Raw genomic sequence first — 24,919 nt, 5'->3', positions numbered from 1 at the left:
AGCTACTCAATACAATACTGTGATGGTCTGAGAAGTGATGTCACCCTCAACCAAAATACAGACTGAATTGCAGAAAAATAGCTCTTTTCCTGCTTGTAAATAGGGTAAAAAATAACAAGTCAAAGCTGCAGCACAGCTTTGACTCCAGAATGGTTTGTTTAGGTGTCTCTTGAATTCAGTGTCCTCCATTTCACTGCTGCTTTGCAGACAGCTGTAAAAAACACTTCTGCAGCTCATATGAAAGAACAAGGTAAAGTCAACCCAGTCAATAGGAACATGGATTTATACCTCTTAGTGTTACAGGAGAGCCATGTAATTCAGACAGAATTCTGAAAGCATTTGCAAGAGACTTCTGCTGGGAAGGTTCCAAGAAGAGCAACCCCTTACCAAGCAGAGTGAAGGCATGTCTGGTTTTCTCAAAGTCATCAGCATCGTCCACACCACCAATAGATGTGTAGCCTCCCTGAGAAGTGTAGAAAAAGTCTTCAGCACATGCTAGGAGAGAAAAGAGAGAAGAAATACATCAGCAAGCAGCACTCACCTGCTGCAGCCACTCCCTGAGGCATGCACTGGGGTGCTCCCCGTCCCCCATCCTGCCCAACCTCAAAGGGCACCTGTTTCCTTTGAACGATAGTTTACTTAGAAATGAAGTATAACCTTGGTAAGTGACCGTTTAACTACTTCTTGTAGTGATGAAACCCTTCCCCAGAGCTATAGTATATTTGGGATTCAAATAACTGCTTCATTGTATGGGTGCAGGCTATTTCAAATACTGAGGTTACTACTTTTAGGGGATTTTATCCTGTTTTACATACCCATGACCAGTGCAGACACTTTAACACCTTTCTCACCTACCACTTTAAACCCAGGGAGCAAAGTGAATGAAGCATAGCTCCATTTAAGCGTCCGTGCTTTAGCAAAGTTATTTCAGGATGACACAAAGCTAAAACCTACGGAAACCAAGAGGCATGCAAACACAGATACAAGAAGAGGTCGCAGGATTTATATCCACTTAAAGCTGCACGTACAATTGCCTCCCCTTCAAACAAGTGCTTACTTGAGGCCAAAACCATTAAGATATGTTAAGGCTTGGTCCCAGGGATGGCTGGGGTAGCCGAGGAGTGGACAGCTGCCCCATCCCACCCAGAATCCGTTCTCAGCACCAGCTTTAGCTCATTTCAAAATGGGTAGGAGTGACTTGCCAAGAAAAACTCAGAAAGACTGTTAACACTCAGAAACACATTTCCCAAGTATCACAAAAATAATGAGAAAAACAGCCTACTGTGTGTTCCACATCAGCCTGCTGGTAATCTTTAAAATCACTACAATCTGCACTTTTTTTGACTCACAGTGCTACCAGAAAGTCCCCAACCCTTCCCAGCCCTCTCACAGGCTTTTGCATTAGCTGTACTTTCAGGCTCTAAGAAAAACATTTAATTCTTTTTGGCATACAAAGCCCTGGGACCCAGAGGTTTCAGCAACTCTGCTCATTGCTGGAGCATCAGGAATAAGGGGCAGAAAATTCTGACTGGGATCAGAGAGCCAACGTCCATCCTGGTCCTGCTAGCACAACAGCAGCTCACAACAGAGCGTGTGGCATTAACAGCTTGATGTTGCTGCATGTTGCCCTGCAAGGTGCATCCAGGTCTGGCAGTGGTTGATAGGACCAAGACATCAGCCTCCAATTTTAATCATCCACAATGGGATCCGTTTCTGCCTCAAGTCATCCCTGACGCCAATATAACTGACTCCAATATTTATATTTCAATATGTGTGCAATAATTTTAACAACCACAGAAACCCTTTGATTCACTGCAAGCAAATAAAATGTATTCCTGCTTTGCGCCGCTGCCCAGGCATCGTTAAGTTAGACACCACACTTCAAAAGGCACTGTGTTACACACAGGCTCCCACATCTTAAGTCAAATATTTACTTTCTCGTTTAAAATCAACCCTTTTGGATCACTCTGACTGAGGAGCCAACATTTACTGGTTTGCTCTGCTGGCTCACATAATTTTAGAGACTCTATTTTCCAGCATTTTGCAATACAAAAGAAAGTAACAACAATTCTTTCTATGCACAACACCCAAGGGAGAAGCAACAGCTCCTACTTTTGATATGGAAAAATAGACACCCTCCTCTGTCTAATAAAAAGTGGATTTCCACATCAAGGCACCTCTTGTTCTGTATAAGCCTTGGGAAGACAAGGTTGACAGATAAGATACAGCTTACATGACAAAGTAAGTTTGAGTTTTGACTAACCATCTCAAGATACAGGCTAGTAAATCTGAAGTGAAGGTGGCAATGAAAAAGATCCCTCAAAAGAAAGGAAAGTAAGTGAATTATGCACTTCTGCACTCACAGCACTAGTAACTCAACAGGTCAAAGCAGAGCCTTGTTCAGTCCAACAAAAGCAGCTCATGGCATCCACATGCCCCAGAAGCCATCCCCACTGAGCAATGTGAGCAACACTGCATCTGCCAGCTACGAAAACACTTCAGGGAGTTTTAAGCTTTTGCAAGGTGACAGTGCAGGAAACACCAAAGACACACAGCTTTCATTTTGGAGAGCATGACTTCTTTTTCCCTTGTTGCATTTCACCTGAATGCACAAGCAGTGGGTTGAGTGGATACATGTACACGCCGCGACACAGGAAATGCACAGGCACTACAGAAAAGTGCAGCTGCAGACTGACATGCACCAACACATCAAATTTTGATTAGAAATTACCTAAGAGGACTTCTTTGTGGGCTAACGACACTGGTACCCACCACCTCCTACACCGCCAGCTTGAGACACTGAAGTTGAGAACCACAATCACAACAGCACAAAGATGTCCTGGGTGATGCACCAGGAGCGCAGAGCTCTCAACCTTCACTATTACAGTCACCTCAAATACAGATGATGCTTTTAGAGAGCCATGTTGAACAAGACTGGTATTTCCTCTGATCCACATGTTCCCAAGAAGAGAAAGGTGGTTTCACAGCTAGAGCTCTGCCACATCAGCTCATCTGCCAGACTGGGTTGAAATAATTTGTGCCTGAATTTTAAGATGCCAGCAGACAACATCATCAATACTCAAAGTATCTTTGCAAAAATGAAGCATGTAAGCCCACAGCAGAAACTTTTGGAAGTGGCCAAAAGATGTGCTCTGGGGTCATACAAGCATGCAAGAGGACCAAACACAGGCTCTTTGACTGTAGCTGGGAAGCCACTGTCAGAACTTCGTTTTGGGACCCCTACAGACTGAAAGGAGCCTCAGGTCCATCACAAGCCAGGTTTTATACTATGGCTAGTGCCCAGTGAATCACACAAAACCTTCACATCCCACCCAGGTGTCCTGGGACAGACATTAAGGTTTACATCTAGACAGTCTCAGAAGTTATGTTATGCCTTAGCAAACTCCTGGATGTGGTTATCTGGTCTGGTGTCACTGGGGAAGAGTATGGACTGCAGTTTGGTAATATGCTGAGGTTTACCGGTGACAACAGGATGACAACAGGAACGCTTCCATTTCAGCACCGATACTCAGTAATTGTGACCAACGTGCCTATGGCAACCCAAAAGTCAAAGACAAACCCAGAATTACCCAGAAACTGAAAGCCTCTCTCTTGACCAGCTGACCAGCCACTCCTCTATAGCCACATAGTCTCCGTGAGACTGTAGCAGCAAGATGCTCTGCATTGGGATCACAACCTGCCTTGCTCACCATTTTAAATGCTTAAAAGCATGTTTTAAGCCTTACTTCTTTTAAGCAACAGCAGATATTGAAGATAAATAAATTACAAAACATCTCTGCACCCCCTGCTGCAAGTGCAAACCCTCTTAATCAGATGTCTTACAGAGATTTTGCTGCCAAGTCTGGGGAAAAAAAACACAACTCTGGATACAACCCAGGAGTTAACCACTGAAAAAACGTAACTGATTCAAAGGACACAACTGCTCCTGCCAAGACTCTGGCCAGATCAACCCACACTCACACTTGATATAAAATACACATCTTTAGGTAAGTTTCGTACAATATTAACACATGCTCTCCCTGCATCATCTGGCATCTATCACACGTGGTTGCACCGTGGCTCTGCAGGTAGCTTCTAGAAAACACACAGGTTTACTCCCTTCTCCCACCACGGTTAACCTCCAGCAACAGCTCCTGCCTACCAGCAGCACTTGGAGTAGCCTAACAGTGCTGACCAGTGCAACACAAACATCATGCACTTTATGCAGCATGCTGCTGCACAACAGAGGTGATAAGCACTGGTGTCTCATCCAAGGTGTCACATCCCCAAAGACGGCACAAGCAAACCTTGGCACCACAGGGGAGAAGCAGCCCTTCAAACACATCTCCTTTTACCTCCTCCCACTGAACAGGCACACACGACCCCATCACTGACCTGCATTTCCAACCCCACCACAATTTCCTGTTGCCATCACAACTAGGAGCACAGGGAGGTTGAAGTACTTACTTAGTCCAAGGTCTTTGAATTCTGGAAGACTTGCCGAGGCACAAAGTTGATAGAAGATGTGGTAGTTGCGCTCAGCCTCTGCCTACGGGGAAAGCACCGTTACCAGAGGCACAAAGAGGTTACAGCAGTGCTCCCACCCTCAGCCCAGTGCCAGATGAGCCCAGGGCCACCCTGACCCCATCCCCTGCGTCCCACCATCAAGACTCCCTCAGTGCCAGCAAAAAGACTGGGACCTCTATCCACCTAGGAGAACAGAGGTGCTAAGCTTTGCCCTGATCAATGTACATTGTCCATCTTGCAAATGTAATATACAGCTTTACTACCTTCCATGCCTTAAGTTAGCTAGCAAGCACGGCACTGCAAACCGACAGTAATGTAAAAAGAAGTGGCCTATACTTGCGGCTTCCCAGCGTTGTTCGTTTTTAGGATTTTTGTAGTTGGGTTGTTTGCTTTTTTCTGTGCAAGGACAAAATGTTTGCAGGTCCTTTTGAGCTGTATCTCAAGCACAAACCAGCAGAGACTGAGCTGAGCCCTATGGACTCTAAGCATAAAAAAATCCATGGGATATGCTGCAGCAGATACATCAGCCTCCTCAGCCTTTTTCCTGCCTCTCCTCTGTCTTCAAACCTGAAGACTGTTGCCTGCAATTTATTCTTCCTGGGTTTTTACAAGGTGCAGTAGAGATCTCAGCAGCTGCCCACAGAAAAGCTTTCCATCTGGGCTGAGCATCCAGGCCAGAAGCAACAGTCCCTCATCAGGGCTCCAGCTTCCGGCAGATGTAGGGAACAACCAGAGGCCAACTAACAAGTCTCTCAGATACATATTCCTCCAGAATGAGGTCATCAGGTTGGGATCATCAAGAACAACTGCAAAAAACTAAGCCTGAAAGATCTCTGGAAGCCATGTCCACCAGGAAAGCTACTTTTGAAGTAATTTATCTATGGAGAAGACCTTGACTATGAAATTCCTGGAGTACAGCACCCAAAAGAAAGAAAAGAAGGAAAAAAGCACAACTCCTCACCTGGAATACAACTCGTGATTTTTCCAACAGATATGTCCTCATGTTGGCACCAGTGATGCGGCTTCTCTTATCAAAGCCGATCTGAATGTATTTCCCAAAGCGACTGCTGTTGTTATTCCTCGTTGTTTTAGCATTTCCGATTGCCTGCATAAAACAAAATTAAACATTAATTTTAAATTTAATTTTTAAAAGTTTTTAAATATTTAAGTCTGTAATCAGTTTTATGTAAACAGTCATGGGAGAATTTGAGGGAAACCCCTTCCCAGGTGCAGAAGGCAGAGCAACAATGTGACTTTGGGGAGGACTCTTCACTGAAAACATGGTGTCTCCAGGATTTTTATGGAAGAAAAACCCATATAAACAGCAATGAGAATCTGTGCAGCAATTAGACCATCTACACACCAATAGCCACAGTACTCCTGTTTTCTTTTTTAGGATGCCCCCACCTTTGTTCACAGTCAACACTGGCAGGTTTCCTCGAGGGGACATGGGCAATGAAGCCCTGCGAGAGGGAGGGAACCAGTTGCAATATGTCACCAGATGCTTGGGCTTTGGTCCATGGATTTGGTGATGGGGCCAGAGTCCCTCTGTGGCTCTCCAGCACCTACCTGTCACCTCATGGTCATGTAATGCTGACACACACAGTGGCAGAAGGAAGCAGAAAGAAACCAGGCAACATGCAAACATCAGGGGTGCAGCACTGCAAACATGGGAAACCATCAAGCAGCCAAAGGAGCAACTCGTGGTGATGCAAGAAGGCCAGAGAAAGACAATGTTCTACTTCATAGCTACACTAGCCTTATTTTCTACCACCATTCCCCTGTCCTGAGACGATGAGCCTCAAGCAGGCACAGGAGAAGTGATGGAAGGGAATGGACATGTACAAGAAAAAGCCCTCGGGCACCTCTTGAAGGCTGGCTGCATTTCCCAGACTCTCCTTGCAGACCACCTCTACCTACAGCACAGCTCTTGGGGAACATGTCAAGCATGCACACTTAGCAAGAATCACAGTATTACCTACAGCATCACGTTGACATCACCCGAAACTTTTGATTGTAGGACCTGATACCTCAAGTTGCATGTAGTGGACACCCCACCCCCAGGGAATGACTCTGTGCAGCACGGTGCTGTCTACACCAAGGCTGCTGCACACGCAAAGCTGCTGTTTGCTGCCTGCCCCTTTGGCCACTCCACCTCTCCATTAAAGCATCACACCTAGAGCGAGCCCTGCCTGCTCCCTGCCCTATCCATCCACCACCAGCCCAACTCCTCCACTAGCCAATGCACCTCCTTTCCCCAAAGCCCACTTATGTACCCTTTTACCGCAGCTCACCCTTCCCATCGTTTAGTGCTTCCAGACTCACAGCCCCCAGTTCCCACCTCCAACCCTCCAGCACGCATCCCAGACCATACATAAAAACAGCAAGGCAGAGCACACACACTGCATTTCTGCCTAGAGCCCAGTGCTGATTCCCCAGAAATAAAGGGGTTCACAAACTGCTACAACAAACACTGCAATAGATATTTTCCATGCTGAATTGAGCATCCAGAATATCATCATCATCTTGTGTGCTTCAATTCCGTGTCTATAAAGCAGAGATACCTGCCCCATCTCTCAGCAGGGACATGCACCCCACACAAACACAGTGCACCTCAGTAGTAAGAACTCCTTCATGACACACACCTGCTCTACTCCATCTTCACGTGGTAACTTCAGGGGGTTTTGCAAACCAGGCAGTTCTTTTTCATTGTTTTTGTGTGGGCAACATTCTCATCTATTTCCAATAAAGACAAACAGGTTCCCTGTCCCCAGCACTTGGAAATTACATCCAGAACTGAACACAGGCAAAAAAACTAGAGCAATAAAATTATGGGGTCATACAGAAAAATAGCATGCACTATGAATTTTTCCTAGGATGCTTTTAAGTGTTCCCAGGTATTGCAGCCATTTCACAGAGGCACAGGAGATGAGCAAGGAAAGGAGTAAAATAGCGTGAAGCCCGCACTGCAGCAGATCGAGTATCCTTGTTCTCTGCCAGCCATACACCTGTGTGGCTTTTCTTACTGCTCATCTGCACCATCACTTGTTTTATCCTTCCAGCTTGTACTCCACATCAGGCAGCACAGCGCTAGACCGTGCGTGCTGCCTCTTGGGCTGGGTTTTTGTCCTGGATCAGCCACTACCTCCATGTCTATCAGACAATTTGGCCACAAGGCACTGAGGAAGCCTCCCTGGAGGTTAAGCCAAGCCTAAGATTAAGCACAGGACAATGTTACGCTCTGCTACAGCAGCACTGCTAGTCATACAGGTCTGAAGTGTTTAATGGACTTTGGAAAAGCCCAAATCTTGTCTTCATGCTGACTTGGATATTTTGCAAATGAAGGCACTCAGACTCCAAAATCTGTTTGGAAAAATGGGGTTTAGGCACTCAAAAATTTATTTTCACCATCTGATCACAGTGCAATGAAACAAAGCTGCTTTCTCCCTTTCTTTTATATTTATAAAAGGAATTTTTTTCCATCAGAGCAGGGATTTCCCTCTAACGGGACTTGTTATTCTCCTACATGATGGATAGCAACAAAAAATTAACAAAAATAAAACTGTTGAAATATCTCAGATTAATCCCTTTCTTTTCTATTTCAGATCTGTATAATTAAAGAAGATTAGAAGGTACCACGTGGTGGCAAAAGAACAAGGAAGACTATAAAATACTAATCGTCCGGCAGCACTGCTCAGGCTCTCCACTCTGAAGCCCGCTCAAAGCCTGGCTCCTGGAGCCATGCTGGGGATGGACAGGCTCAGCTTTAAGACCATCAAATAGAGGAGCAATTGGGGTGGGCTAAATGGAGGCTACCAACGTATTTCTGCATTTTCATTCCAGCTCAGGGCTGCTGTGAGGCTGCAAATCGGGTCTGGCTCACAAGCCCCTATGGCTCTCACTGTTTTTGTGACTTCTGGAGAGAAACAGTGATCATTGCAAGCAGGACAAAGGAAATTATGCAGCTTTTACCTCCATAATTGGGTTTGATGCAAGGACTTTGGCTTCAATGTTGGTCTCGCTGGCAGAACCACCAACAGTTGCAAAGAAGCGCATGGCATATTTGGCAGAGACTGTCTTTCCAGCACCCGACTCTCCACTCACGATGATGGACTGGTTCTTCTCATCCCTGTCATGACACAGAAGAAAAGCTTCTGTAAATTAATTTGTTCTCTTGTTAACAGTTCATTTGCATCATGTAACAATCTTCCATCTTCATATGTCTGCCTCCCTTGCCTTGTTGCCACCTACATTATGGATGGTGGATTTATTCTGGACTCTACCAGGTTAACAGTGAATAACACACTATCGTGACACATCTCAGCTAAAACATAAAGGACACTGAACATCTCCAAGGGCTTGCCAAGGCAGCGGGAGATGAACCCCTGCATGAAGCACTGGTGCTTTCTTCACCCCTGGAGCACATAGCCCAGCGTTAGGAAGTCCACTGCTTACATGCTGCAATAACAAAACCTCTGCTGCTTGACATTTGTCTGGACAACTATTAACAGGCATTGGCTGAATATCAGCTTCTAATATTATATACTTAATTTTCCCCTCCAAGGTCTTCACTCAGGCATTTGAAACTTTGCTCAACAAAAAGGGCAACTAGTTGTGAAATTCACTTAAGTAGAGTATTGCTGAGCTATTAAAACATAGATACCCAGAAAGGTTCCTCTAATGCTCAAAATATGTTAAAAATATTGAAGTTGTGAAATCAAGCACCCTGAAATTAGGAAATAGCAGAAGTCATTTGATTCCCTATGCAATTAAATGAACCCAACATCTGGTTAAAACTTTGACAACAATAATACAAAGCATTCTCCGACATCAGACTCGCACCGTCTATTCACCCCTGAACCTTGAGTCACTGCTCCAAAACACAGAGGTACGTCTGGGACCAAGGGGTAAGAAAAAGAGAATAAAGAGTTTAAAAGCAATTCCTGGTAGACTGCACTAGGTCAAGTTTGTTCAGCTCCTGAAGCTCTGCAAAACAAAGTAGTTTCTAAGAGGGACTCATTTATTAACAGAGGGATCAGGCAGCCTTGCCCTCTCCAAGCACACACCAAATTTGCTTACAGACAGATAGACAGAGGTGTGCCAGCACCAGGGTAACAAAATCCAAGCAAATACACACCAGTTTTATCTGCACATATGAAAATGCTTTGCAGGAGTAGGAAGCATTATCCCAGCACCGAGGGGCTGGTGCAAACCCTTCTCTGGCTGTGATGGAAGCAGATGCCACTGCCCCATCCCTGGGCTGGTGCTGGGTCACGGGAGCAGCTCTGCCTCTCCGGGCTGCTCATGCCATCAGAGCCAGAGAAGACCACCCGATAGCTCCAGGGCACAGGACTTTGCATGGAAAAGTTGAGGGTGTGCCACCTCACGTAGCTTTTGAGCCTTGCACAGAGCACAAGACTCATTCAAATACCTTTTCCTACTTGCAAAATTAATCATTTAAACACAAAAAAACATTGCACAAGTCATCGTGGCTATATTAAATACCCAGCCCTTCCCATCACAGGTGTACAAGATGGTACCCACTAAATACATCCCAACAGTTAACCAGCTTAACATGCTTGAGCCACAAGGCAGATGAAGGGCCAAGGCAGTAAGAGGAGCTCATTTCCAGGAGAGCTACACCTCTCTAGGCAAAGATCTGCCAGCAGTGGGAGCAAGTACCTCTGCTGCAGTGGGATGCATTCCCCAGAGCATCACTGGCACATGGCAAACCCAGCACCTCAGCAATTTGACCATGGGCTTTGGGAAGGAGAGAGTTTTCACTACAGGACTTCATATAAGCTCCCAAAATACCAGAGCTATTGGGGTAAGCTGTAAGTACATTATTGAGTGTGTTTTTAAATAAGATCAAATTAAACTGCCCAGACTCTGCCTGGCTTTCATGAATTACAGCTGAATGCAAGCACACAAAATCCTATATACGAGTGCAACAATAAATTTACACCTTGCATTTTTCTTGACATCAAGAAAGACCATAAAAATGCATTTCAATTTAAGATACTCACTTCAAGTTTATACCAGCAAGAGATGAAAACAAAGACTAAATAATTGCCATATACCAACTTCACATTTTCAACAAAAATACAAATGTGCTGCAACATCACACCATTACTTTCCTCCGCCGTCAGGCATACACTTCTTAATTCTTTCTAGGCTCAAGATAATTGGTTTAGGGGAAAAAAACTCAGTCAAGTTAAACATGTAACATTATGGTGCAGACCACAATTTTGCAACACTTCCAGCAGGAAAGGACTGGCAAGCTGATTTCCAGTTCTGTTTATATTTTTCAGGCACCTACTGACAAAGTACATCCCCAAGACAGCTCCACCGCTCTCCTGGGCACGAACCAGCCGGAAGGAAACAGGAACCTCCAACCTCTCCAGCTCTGAGGCTGAGAAGCTTCACCTCCACTTTGATCATCTTCATGGACAACCACTTGCCGAGCTCGAGCAGGAACATCCCATGCTGGTCATCAGTAGCATACAACACATAAAACTCATGTCGGCTAAAAGAAAGGGGCAGACAGAGGCTTTGGCATGGGCTGCAAGCGCAGATAAACAGATTATCCTTCATCAGATGTGAGGGAAATGCAGAAGGAAGATGTGACAACCAAGACCTCTGCCAGCAAGCGCTGGCCCAGCAAATGGAACTCTGCAAAAGGTGGCTTGGCTTAGAGCTACACTTGCCTAAAAGTTACTTGAGAATTATTGCTTCTTACCCTTCTCAGCATGACAGGTACTGTCAAAGTGGCACATTTCAGAATACATTTCGCTACCACTTTTTTCTTTAAGCCAGAAAATGAAAACTACACCAGCCTGGGAGAGACTGTCCAGTTGAATGAAGCCAACAGAGCTCAAAAAAGAGGAACTACGCATTACCTGGCATGCAGTCAGCATTGCTACAAGATAGTATTTTGTAACCTGTCTTTTTTTTCTATCTGAGATTCATAACTAAGACCTCACGTTACCAACTTTGACCTCTTTCACATTTCTCTGCATCAGCTGCATGGGTGTGCCTGGTTGGAGGAGCCCATCCAAGGAGCTCTCCAGACCCACAGTCTCTGCAGGCTTCAGGTCTCATCACAAACTGCCTTTTATCTGGCATCCTGAGTGGTTTATTCCTCCCTCTGGCTTGTCTCTTTTTAAAAGTACCATCATTCTCCAGAAGACACTGATCCTAGTGACATAAATCACAGCCAGCACACTTACTGCTATTGCAGTTGCTCTGCCAGGTCGCGTTTTCATAGAGTTTCTCCAGAATTTGCCCTAATGGCTAATGTGCTGCTACATGAAATGGGTCAGGTAGGTTCTCTCCATGGCACAAGAAAACTTCTGGAGTTCTATTATATCAATAACGTAAAACAAAATTTGAAAAAAAAAAAAAAAAGTGCTGTCTTCCAAGCAAGACAGCAAGGCCACTCAAGCGCCTGCATTTCTAGTAACATGTCTCTTCTGTGGTTTTTTGGTGGAAAATGCACATTCAGACATTTCATTTCCTAATTCAAAGGATAAAGGCTACAGAGACTTTCCTTTTCCCTGTACAAGTTAACCAACTGCTGCAACGTCCACCAGTGCTCTGCTCCCCGTGGCAAACAGCCCCCACGATGCACACATGCTGGCACACAACACGCTCACACTCATCCAGCGGTGCGGGGCGTGCAATGGGGATTAGGTTTCAGCGATGGCCGAAAGCGCTTTTCCCACCACATGCCACTGCTGCAGCTCAAAACTAGGTAGGAGCCACTTAAGGATGCAATTCCCCAACCTTCACCCCACGAGTTTGCAGCATTTTGCTTCTTCACTTAGAGCAGCTTTCCAAGACCACCCACAGCCTGGAAAACCAAAACCATGATCTGAGCTACAGCCTCCATCCATGAGAGAAGGTAAAAACCATCAAAGCACAGAAGCCCGATATTATTTCTTCAATGCAAGGGGGCAAAAACAAGGAGGCAAAAGCACCTTCAAAGCTGCTGTGCAGGTGAATGACACATTATTATTGTTTTATTTGCAGACATTTGTCACGTTATGAAGAATACCCACCAAGACTCTCACTTTTGGCCACACACACAGCAAGAGATGGGCGAGGTACCCAGCCCAGCAAAACAATGAAGGCAGTGACAGGAGTTTTCACTACATGTGAAAAAAATCACAGTATCACAGAACGGTTTGGCTTGGAAGGGACCTTCAAAGTCCCTCCAGCCCAGCCCCCTGCCATGGGCAGGGACACCTTCAGCTGGATCAGGTTGCTCAGAGCCCGTCCAGCCTGGCCTTGGATGTTCCCAGGGATGGGCCATCGGGCACCTCTCTGGGCCGCCTGTGCCAGTGCCTCACCACCCTCAGCATAAAACATTTCTTCCTTCTATTTAGTACGAAAGTCTAGTAGATACCAGGTTTTTTTATTAATTGCCTGGGGCAATAAAATCAGCTGTCTATGAAGAGGAAGGACACTTCAAACAGATACCTGTGCTGATTAGGACTAGCTGCTAATTACCAGCCTTTACATGGAGGAAATGGATTTCCCTGCTTGTTTAAGCAGTCAGTCCTTCATCTGCAGCAATGCAAAGAATACTGCTACCCTTGGAGGTGCCTCCAAACAGCCTGGGAAAGGTGTGTATAAAAGTCCAAACTTCAAGCCCGCCCAGCTGGACATAGCTCTCCAACTGTACTAAAAGCTGCCCCCTTTCTGGTTGCATCAGAGCAATCAGAGATGAGACACTGCTCCGTATTTCAATACGTGGTTCTCAGCCTGGAAACGTCACTAGTCACTGTAATACATGATTTCCCATTCATTTACCTGATTAGTCAGGGCTGAACATCCCTGGAAGCCCTCAACGCAGGAAAATGGATGGTCAAGCCACAGCAACAGCAAAGGGGTTGAACACAAGGACAGCGATGGTTCTCACCACCAGTTCCCACCACCTCCATCTATCAGGAAGAGATAGGGGACATAGCACACACGTATACATCCAAGATCCCTAGCCTTCACTAACACTGCCTGAAAGCAAGAGAATTTGAAGACAAACATACCCCAAATGTTCTCCAGACCTAATTCAGAGTTTTTCCAAAGTCAGCTTTCTTTAAAGCAGTAATCTAAAGCACAAGAAGGGACCCAGAACTTATAGGACTTGTTTTCATAGTCATCTCTTCCAAAAACATCACCAGCAGCTTAAGCAAACCATGGTGCAATTTCATCTTCATCCCAGTGGTGAGAGCAAAACCAGTTGCACTGAAAACATGGCTCAACTGAGAGAAAAATATCCGAAAAATACCCGAAGCAAAAGAAGGCTGAGCCAGACCCTGTGAATAATTACCAGGGGTCACGCCAGCTCTAATCTCGGATCTGATACTAATTCTCCACACCGTGGAACAAGTCCCTCCACCATGGAAATCATATTTAACCTACTTCTTTCAGGATGCTTGGAGGATTAGTGTCCATAAAGCAATCTGAAGATTAAAAATGCTTTAAGTACCATAGTTTGAATTTAGCCTGACCACAACAAGAACACCCACAAAGCCCCAAAGCACAGCAGGCTCTAATACACTTCTGTATTGACAGAGCTGGGCAAGCTAAAAACAAACATGGCTATTGTACTGCATTGTTAGCGAAACATAAAAATGCAATAATTTCATTAGCACTTGGAGGGATGCAATCCAACGGTAATTACAGTGATGAAAAATTGGGGCTGTCTAACACAGCCTTGAACGGAATAAACAGAAGTTGTACACTGTGAAGATAAAAATCAGAGTGTTGTAGCACTGTAACAACGGGAAGAGCTGCCACTGAAACACCCTCTGACACCAGGAATTGATCCCATTTCAGCAGGATAACTGGAATTTGGAGCAGCATCACTACTGAGAGTGGCAGCAGGTATTCTTGTTGGCTTTAACTTGGGTTTTTCTGAATACCACGCCTGGCATTGTCACTCAATGCAAATATGAGGACAGAACTTTGGGGTAGTCAGACTTTCCCCTCAGGGAACCTGAAGATATTAATTCATCATCCAGACAAACAAGACTGTTTAAGGGCATACTTTCTGTTTGCATTATCAAACTTCGGCTGCAAATGCTTGTTTTATGCTGCAGCTGCTGAAGTCAGCAGCGACATAAGGACAGCTTTTCAAGGGCTATATATTCATCCGGGTGGTTTTTTTGCACTGTATGTTTCATAAATAGCATGGATTACCCTATAAACTGCTTTTTCTTTTTTTTTCTTTTGGAGATAACTCACCATCTTTGGAGGTATTTATAAGATGTGTAGAAGTAGTGCTTAGGGACACAGTCTGGTGGTAGGCTTGGCAGTGCTGCGTTAACAGTTGGACTTGATCTTAAAGGTCTTTTCCAACCTAAATGATTCTATGATACGTTTTATACAGTAGCTTATACTGAATGGGTGAGAGTGAGTTTTCTCACCAGCAACCTACACCCACATGGACTACATCACAGCTCAAAACCACGTTTTGGCCAGAACCACTCCAGAGCTGCTGTAACCCTTCTCCATCCTGGTACCATTGCAACTGTAAAGGTAATGCTGCACCTTAATGCAACGAACTAGAGAAAGAAAACAGCAATATCCGATTTCAGCAACGCCAAAGCCTGGTGTAACCTCACTCAGTTGTTGCAGGTGTCCCTGAGGATGTTAGATCATGCACAGCCCACCCAGGGTCTTCGTCGAGAAGATGCATCAGGGATGATGTACTCCTCAGCATCCATCCTGTGCAGCTTTGGAGACAATTTGTTCACACACCCCTGGGTTTCAGCAAGAAGCCAGAGAGAAAATACAGGCTTGAATCTCCCAGTGCTGTGGAAAAGCCTAAAAGTACCAGTTTGGCCCTGAACAGGAAAGGATGAGCATGTGGCATGATGCTCAAAGAACAAGGAATATGCAAATCAACCTTATCTTTTGTGGCACTCACCAGCAGCACAAAGCATTACCTTCCCTCCATACACCATTAGTTAACATGCCTATCAATCTACGTTTCTAAGCTGAGATCAAATACCACGGTGCAAATTAAGATGTCTTTGCAGAGGTCAGACACCTTTTATGCGATGCTCCTGCAAACCAGTTACTCCTCCTGTGAGAGAGGTGGGAGTCCCACTGGACTCGGCTCATTAAGGTACTTTCTCCCCAGACTGCTTTGTGCATCCAGCTGGAAATGCCCCTTCAATAGCAAGGAAAATCCTGCATACTCAAAGCTTCTGGAAAACGCTGTGCTGTCTCCAGTCCTTCCACCTATTCCTGAGGGCAGGCAGGAAGGACGACCTTCTCCCAGGATTTATGCTTTGCATACCCCATTGGGGAAAAATACAAGCTCCTCAGCTACGCTAAAACGAGGTCAGCAATTCTTTTGTGCTCTGTTTCTAATGAGAGCAAAACATGCACCCAGCCAATTTTATTAGCTCTCTGGCACCCTGATGCTCTTTTCTGCACTGGGATCACACTACAGAGTGTCACTGGCTCTGGCCCAAACCACCTGCAAGCAGCTGGCCCCCGTAGAGCACTGCAGATGGAGGAGGTTTTGTACTGTCCCCTCCCAAAAGGCATCACACAGGGGCATGATTCAAGCAGACTTTCTTCCCACCAAGCTTGTGAGATGCTACGCCTGGAAGTTCAGCTCTGCTGGCACCAGCACAAGTCAGTTGTTCTTCCACCCCATGGCAGTCCCAGAAAGAAAGTCCTTCCTACAGACCTCATCACTTCAACCATCATCAACCACTGATGCTTGTAGAACTCTTACACTACCATCTAATTAATTACAGTTTATACACATCAAGAAAACCGCAAAAAGATTTTCAGAAACCAGCAGGACCATTGACTTTTGAGTGCACACTCTAGGTTCTCCGTCCTGAAGTCTCCAACACTTCCACCAAGTATGTGGGACAGCAATCACTGAACACAAGGTGGGTAAGGGCAATCCTAAGTCTTTGTGCTCTGATGCAATTATGAAGCTTGTAAACACTTTTTTTGAATGTTTAACGATAGCGTCACAGCTTTCACACCTCAGAGCTTGAACAGTTCTCCTGCATCACGGCAGTAATTACGTGTCTGATGTAGCCTATTACAACTCCATCCAAGCTGGTGATACTTCACACGCACAATCATTACTCTTAGTCAAGTACTGACCTTTCTGTATCTTAGGCTCTCCTATGCTAGTGCTGTCCCATTGTAAGTATTTATGATTTTCCTGTAAGAGATGTCTCATTTATGATTAAAGCTGCTAGGAATTAGCATCATTCTCATTCCAAATTGCCAAAAAGAAAAAACCAAGAAACAAAAAAAAAAAAGGGGGGGGGGGGAGATCATTTAGTTGGCCACTTACCACTTAACCTCAGAGCATCTCTGTCCCCCTCCCATAGCAGGGCTAGTAAGACAAGAGGGTCTCTCCTCCAGTCCTTGGGAATCTCTCCTATTTTCTTTATGCCACCTCTGGAGAAGTTGCATCCAGCTGCTTTTGGTCTACCACCAGCATGTTTATGGCACTGCACTTCCAAAACCTTCTCTCCTCCTCCCCTTCCCACTTCTAACTAAACAGAAGAGATGCCCCTCAAGTTTCTCCCCTTCCTAAATTCAGGTTATTGAGGTTCACTGTTTCTCCTCCTGACCCTTTCTTTAGGCTAGGGCTCCAGTTTTGAGACGGTACCTGCTGTAAAGCCCTGCTGAGCTTCAGCACAGATCAGCCCTGCAGCTCGGTGCAAACCCCCGACCCAGCCTCATTCACCAGGAGACCTAAACCCTTCCCTGCCATTAATATAGCACAGCATTCAGCCTTATTTATTGAGCCAGTCTGATTCCTCTTGCATCTCTGTCGGGGGTTAATCTCTCTTTTAACTCCTACCCGCTCTCTCATTGTATGGTTTTAAATCCTCTTGTAAAGCTTTACATTTGAATTGCTATCAAAGGACACCCCCAACCATGCCCATACCTCTCCCCGCCTCTATTAGGTTATGGGCAGGGTCAATGCTGCAATTTTTGCTCTTTTCCAGCTCCAGCATCACACCCCACAGCAGAAAAGGCAGCAGTCATGGCCATGCACAGCTCCACCAGCACCTGTATTTCTGCAAGACACAGACCATCTGTGTCGCATGCTGATGTAGCCAAGCAGTGATTTTTACACTTTGACATATGCTTTTGCCAGTGCAATGCAAGACTTGGGCGCACTGACTTCCCACAAAAATGGAAAGCCACTACTAAGTAGTTACCCATCTGCACTCCAGGTGTTTGAGCATTTTGTGCCAGAAACAGCATGCCAGCAGCAGGGCTGAAAAGGGAAGACATGCTATTTCCATGTAACTTATAATTTAGGTATCACACAGTAGCTTCTGACCCTGGTTTGAATTGCACACACCAGGGGTTATCCAGTACCCACTGAGCTGCAGGTGAGACCAGCAGTCCAGATACACAGAAGCTGAACAATTCCACCAAATCACTCTTGCATTTCTTATTTTATTTCTTCTGCAAGAGCTATCAACAACACTGTGATGAGAACCTCACGCTGAGAAGAAGGAAACTCCAGTCTAACCAACAGTTTACCAGAATACTTGCTTGCCCACCAGTGTTGCAAGGGTCATTTAAGGTCTGCAGAGCCCTTTCACGTTCCTGGCAGAATGCTGAAATGGTCCACATTTCCAATTTAGCAGTTATACATGGATCAGATCAAGATATTTTTGTCTGACCACATGAAACAGCTTTGCACACATCATGCATCTGTGAAAGCATCAGCCTGATGGATACACAAGTGAATAAAGAGCGTGGCACTTCACAGAGTCCATGCACTTCTTCAGAGGCTTTTGCAAGTCCTTTATTACCCAAGATCTTTTTCACTGTACGATCTGAACATTGCACTTGTTTTGTATTTATCAGCTGACATGGACTGCTGCCACGTCATGTCAGTTAACAGGCCCACATATGGGATATAATGTTGATAGCACATCTGGATCTTGCCATGATAACTGGAAAACACATAGAATATACAAGCAAGGGGGTTAGGATGCTTTTGACATTTGATTTATGATTTGAGCAAAAGCCACCTTCACTACCTGCTCCCTGCTTTTGAAAGGTATTTGACAGCCTTAGGAAGGTTCTCCTGCCTTTCTCCTGCCCTATCACCCATAGCATTATTATTCACAATCACGTATCTTTATCCCCTAGTGCTGTTCAATTTTGCATTTTATTAACTATAACGTGTGACTTTAAAAAAAAGACACTAAAACCCTCACTTGGACTAGCAAGTCCTGGCCTGTGTCCAAAGTGAACCCTATGGTACAAAAGGGAGAGACAGGGGCCAAAGACAGAAAAGCCACACAAATATAATCACTACTATGGCACACTGCAGAGATCTTCCCAACAGACTCAGCTCAGCACCAGGAGACAACGCTGTGTCTGCACTGACAAGCCAAGCTGGCTGAGGATAGCTGGGGAGAAGGAAAATGGGGCTGCAGACACAAAGGGGAATATCTAACTAAAGCCCCCAAAGGCTGGGAATAGGAAGCTGGTGTTACACTGTCACCATGCAAAATTCAGGTGCCTCCATGGAGCTGGCACTAACTAATGGGATGTATCATCAAGAGGAACGTAGGTCAGGGCAAGAAGTGAGGAACAATCCCTGCTCGTGCACGGAAAGCTGCTGGTCAGGCTGACTTCAGCAGAAATAAAGTTTCATGCGTAATTCTTGCTGAACTCCAGGGTTCTGCCCACAGCAATGATACACAAGGAATTAGAGCCGCTTGCTGGGATTTAGGCACACAAGGGTTCTTTTGTTCTTCTGTAAAAACAGCAAGAAGCAATCAGCCAGGGCACTGGCGGCTGTTCTGGCTCTCCAAGCAGTCCTGGATGTTCCCCCAAACAGTATGCTTTCCGGAGCACAAATGCCTTCCACAGCACCCAAAGGTGTAAAAGGCACTAACACCCAACACACCTCACCAGGTAGCATTAGGAGGACAGAGACAAAGACCACAGGAGGAGACAGTTGCATTGCCCTGCAGAAAATGTGTGTCCCAAAGCACAAATTACTTCAAACCCCACACCGCCAGCTATTAGCAATCACTAAGTAATCCATCCTTCCACCACCCCAACACCTGACTCTGCCACCTCTGGTAGCAGCACATGGAGCAAATTAACTCTATGCTGTGTATTTTGCCTAAACCGGTATTGTTTCAATGACCCAAGCATGCTCAGTCTCCTACCGAGTACGCAGGGAGTTTATCTAAAGAGCTGGTCACTGCAAAAATTAGAGGCTGTCACATATGAATTTTAAGCACTTGCCTTTTTTCAAGCTGTTTTACATCAAGTACTGCAAAGCAACTCTCTGCAAAGCACCCTCTTTGGGAAAATCCTTCATTTAGAGGAGAGTTTTAACACATGCCCAAATCATAGTAGGTGTTCAGATGCTTTGTGAACTATTTTGTCCCAAAAAAGGGATCAGATGTTGTTATACATTCTCTGCAGCCACTTGTCCAGCCCACCCATGGCTTTTTATCCTTCCCCCCCCCCCCCCCCCCCCGCCCCACTCCTCCTTTTAAATTGGCTTTTCCTGATGACAGGACAACACCAGACATAGGACCCAGCAGAGCTTTACAGCCACCTGTGAAGATTCCTCCAGTCCAATCTTCTGGATACTGTTGGCTTGCGGGAGGTAAGAAAGCACAGGACAACTTCACTAACACTTGTACACCAGCAAATGTCTTAAACTCTGCCCTGACACCCTGTACCTACATAGCAACGGTACACCAGAAGCCCAGAGAAGTAAAAATCTAATTGTCTCCAACTTCCCTCATTTAACAATTAATCTTGGACTTTGTGCCCCTTTTCCTTGCCATCTATGCAATGCCATTCAGTCATCTCCGTTACATCTTCCCAGTGTGCTCTAGGCCACTAATAAAGCTAAAATATACATATATCTATTATGCATTTTATGTAATTATATATGTATGTTTATTATTTATTTTTTATATATATGACCTTGCCTTCTGTACTGGAAAAGAGCTCTTCAAGGTGCCTGCATGGTTCCTGATTATGTCCTTGCCCTGTTTGTTCTATAAAAACATGTCACACCTTGCAGCCTTCCTTATCCAGGTCTTCATGAAAAGGACAAAGAGTTTACCCTTGGAGTTTACCCTTACCACTGCAACTTCCCCACAGCACGGGAGAAGACGGCACCATCAGCCCACTCACAGGCACTTGCTCCAAGTTCACACTATTTGCCTGTGGCCCCAAAAGAAGTCTTGAGCGTGATTTCAGCAATATTTTTTTTTTGAAGCGTTTATTAGCCCAGTGCAGTGTTTGATAGGAAGGAAGCAGTTCACTGAGAGTCAACTAATGAAATTCTGCTTTGCCACTCAAACCACACGAGTATTATCCTACGGACATATATGAAAATGAAGAAGCCACTCATTACAAAACTTGGAGATGACACTCCAAAGACCAGACAAGCTCACACGGCAACAACTGCTTGATGGCTCCAGCAAGGTATTTACTCAGCACCTTTTTTGCTCAGTGATGCTGCAAATAACATCAGCTCTTTCCAAGCAGCCTTCCATGAAGAAAGCTTGTTTCACTTGTTTGATTTTCTTACTTACACTGAAGACACTATCATTCAAAGAAAACCAGAGAAATTCAAACAATGCACATCTACATTATTAATCTTTCTTCTATGATGTGATTTGCATTTAATATTAGAATAATTCCATTTAAAAAAAAATATAAGCCTATATGTGCATATACATACACAAGTACACACTTGCATAAAGAAAGCAAAACAGAAGGCTAGCTAGAGACCTGCTTGCCTGCACTCAGTCACGTTGCAAGTTTGACCTTCTGAGATTGAAGGTTTGAGTTTTATTCCTGGTCTATCGGATGCACCAGACATAATACAATTTTTTAAAAGCCAAGACAATGCAAAACAAGTGATGTTTTTGCACCAGTTTAGGTTTAACATGCTCACAGACCTCCATCCTGATGGCTGAACTGCCCAAGTACCCATGCCCCACCATGCTCACGTGCACCACAACTGCCTAAAGCAGAGATCAGACAACACACCCCACAGAGTCAGTAATTCAGTGAAAATGAAAAAGAAAAAAGTACTTTCCAATGCACTACATCCATCACTCATGGGACAGGCCGTCCACACACCCTGCCTGAGCAGCTCCACCACTCTCACTGCGGCACTGTAGAGGGAAAAGCCCAAATCAAACTCCGGAGAACACAATGTCCACCCAGAAGCTTTCAGATTGAAAATAGTGTGCTACATTTTAAGGCACTTTACAAATAACCAGGCAGATTCCTATAATCCACATTCCAATCTCCTCTCAACCCCATTTGAATCCCTCTTTTGTACCCGAGCCTGCAATTACCATAGTATCATCCCAAGACAAAAAGCACAAGAGCAGCAGTGAACAGCAAGCATCTTGTTTAAGAGCTTTGAAGGTGGTTATTTCCACATCCCCCTGCAAAGAGAGGCGTCCTAACCATTCAGAGACAGCAGTTACCAATTACAGGTGGCTGTCAAGAGTAGATTTACTCTGATAAGGAGGAGAGCAGACATGAGCATCTCTGGCTAGAGCTGTCTGTTAGCAGACTGCCTGCAAAATTACACAGGAATGCCAGAAACCACCAAGTCTTCCCCAGCACAGACTTCAGCAGAAAAGCAAGTAATTGCCTTGTATTTAAGAAACATGCCCAGGAAAATCCATGGGTCCTGTCCACGCCGGTCAGCAAAACCTTGACATCTTCTAAAAACAACTATGCAGCTTGCTGCTGAGCCACGTAAAAAGGACACAGTCCTAAGTCCTTCTCTTCTACAGACAGCTCGCCACATTTCTAAATTCTTCTCAAGCGGTTTTGCTGAAAGCGCAAACACTTGCAGGTGGTCTGAACCGCAAGCCAGAGTCCGTTTGGGTACAATCCATCTGATCTCCACCCATGGCAGTGCTCTTCCAGGTCACCTCTGGATTGAACTCTGGCTCATACTTGAGTAGAAATGCATCCTAACTCACTACTTAAAGCCAAGACACAGCAGAAAACAGGCTGCAGCCCTTGGTAAACAGTTCAGTGCTGACTCTTGCTATTAAAAGCCAGGGCTGTATAAAAATCACAGCTAACCCACAAGCAAATCTAAACAGTGTGCAAGTCCAGAAAACTGTAATAAAACGATCCCTGATGCAACAACTTTCAGCTTCCTCTCAAATTCTCTTTTAGATCGTGGCTTACCTAGTAAGAACAAAATCCTGCATCTGTCCTCAGCAACACCACAGACAGAAATAAAGTCAAGTCATACTAATTCATCTGGTGAAGACACTGCTTTGAAGGATCCAAGTATCTCCAAAGGATTTAAGTATCTACAAATATCTGCCAGTCACCTCCTAACTCAAAATCACAGCGTCCCCATAAAAATGACTAACATTAAGCTCCTGGGTTTAGTCTGATTATCTCGCCAAATTATCTGAAATGTGGTTTCCTCCAAGATATTAAATATGACATTTGCAGAGTGGTTTGAATTTCTTCCAGGAAACTCATCCAAGCAGGAACAGAAGATTCCCTATCTGAATCACAGTTGCACCAAGCCCATGAGCTACCAAGGACCACAGAGATCCCGAGCAGTCTCAGCAGCCCATTAAACAGAATTAATTAGAAATACCTGACCTCAAAAAGATTTCAGTGTAAAGCAGTTCTGCACCATGCAAGCAAGGCTGCTGCAAGAACCAAGTCTTGCATCTCACAGAAAAGGGAGTGAGCTACAGCACCCATGGGTGAAGACAGCCACCATGATGGGGAGATGTCATACCAATCTAGGGATATAAAAGCATGATAGCAGACTCCCTGTTCTCAGCAGAGATGAAAATCTGGAAGTTTCATACTCCTCTCCACAACTTCACTTTAACTGCATATTTGCAGTATTTAACTGCATATTTACCTGCTTTTGATCCAACAGTTCGATCCGATCCCAATGCCTGTGCACCCACTCACCTTGACATCTGCTTATAGGCTTCCTCTGCCACCGCAAAGATGTGAGGATCCATATCCCCCGTGTTTTGGTCTCTGTACGCATAGATGACATCTTGTTCATAGATTGGCATCTGTTCATATGGATTGATGGCAACTAGTACAATACCTTCAAAGAGATAAATAGACATGTTACAAACCAAGCACAGAGTTACTACTTCAGGCTTTTCAGGAACTGCATTAGTTTTTTTGATCAATATTTGTCGTTTTCTTAAACATGATGACTGGAGGAAACAAAGAAGAAAAAAATAAGGAGGACAAAGGAATGGGGATAGACTCCCAATTCTCATCTCAGCATTTCCTTCAAAGTGCTATGCTTCGATAGCAAGGCAATCAGCTCCCGTACAGCTACAGAGGCGGCATACAAAACTGTTGAAAAGAGCAAATATATAACCTACATTGTGTGGAACCAGACTTTGCAGGGGAGTGAGAAGAGCTAACAGTGCCTGAGCCACCACTTCAGAAAAGCAGTACCTATGCAACCAAAGCTCTGCTAGACCCAAACAGATATCCTGGATTTTCCTCAGCTTAAATTCTGAGAAAAAGCTCATAACAAAGGAGGTACTCAAATCAAAATGAAATGCATAAATCACAGGAAAGGAATGCCAGAGCCTGCATTAAAGCTTTAATGTCTTCTTCTTCAGCTCTGGGAATGCCATGCCTGCCCAGAAGAGGCAGTGAGCCCAGGACTTACTGAGGGGCAAAGCCACTCGTGGTGCTACCTGTACGCTCAAGAGAGCTGGTCTGCACCCTGAAAAACTGAGGCACTACAAGTTCCACCTCCAAAGTACCTTCAGGTTTTGCTAGTTTAAAATGTTACTGTAAGGAGCTCTGGAAAGCACGTGGCCGGTGGGAGTGGGTGCTGCGTTCCCAGCACAGCCACGTTGAAGTTACAGCAAATCACAGGATACATGAGTTAAAGCGCAACGAAAGGCAAAGTTCAGCTAAGTCACATTACCTGCCTCTGTGGGATATTAACCCAACAGCTTCACCTCACTGTGCCCTGCTCCTGTTTGCTGCTCGGTTCTTTTAGGGTCATGCATCACTTTCCCTTAGTAACCAAAAACACACCTGCAGCCACAACGCAAGTCAAGCTGAAGGGCTGTAGTTGCCTCAGCACTGGCTGCCTGATAAGCACTTTTCGCCTTTTCTCAACTACTTTATAACCAAAGCACAAGGTATACTGCACCAACACAGAGTTTTGTAGCTAAATCTACACTAGCTAAGCCCAAACAGCTAAGCCTAAACTCATGTATCTTCATTAGCTCAATGCTGTGCTCAAGATTATCATAAACCTTCACAAAAAGCTGCACTAAAGAAACCTCACTGATTTTGGATGAGGGCAGGCTGGCAGCTCACTGGGAGCACACATGCACCT

General features: G+C 45.0%; 1 protein-coding gene across 2 annotated transcripts in view; it reads right to left on the bottom strand.

Moving 5' to 3' along the window:
* MYO5B (myosin VB) overlaps window positions 1-24,919 on the bottom strand; it is a 148,950-nt gene that overhangs the window by 89,903 nt on the left and 34,128 nt on the right. For both annotated transcript variants that reach the window (XM_055698330.1, XM_055698329.1), the window contains exons 4-8: window positions 23,506-23,650; window positions 8,500-8,656; window positions 5,489-5,632; window positions 4,468-4,549; window positions 388-495 (exon numbers count right to left, since the gene is read on the bottom strand). In XM_055698330.1, the coding sequence (XP_055554305.1) occupies window positions 388-495; window positions 4,468-4,549; window positions 5,489-5,632; window positions 8,500-8,656; window positions 23,506-23,650 (636 nt within the window). The remainder of the gene's footprint in view (window positions 1-387; window positions 496-4,467; window positions 4,550-5,488; window positions 5,633-8,499; window positions 8,657-23,505; window positions 23,651-24,919) is intronic.

This window comes from Falco cherrug, chromosome Z (genome assembly GCF_023634085.1).
Source record: "Falco cherrug isolate bFalChe1 chromosome Z, bFalChe1.pri, whole genome shotgun sequence".
Lineage (NCBI taxonomy): Eukaryota > Metazoa > Chordata > Aves > Falconiformes > Falconidae > Falco > Falco cherrug.
This window is presented reverse-complemented; position numbering and strand designations above follow the sequence as displayed.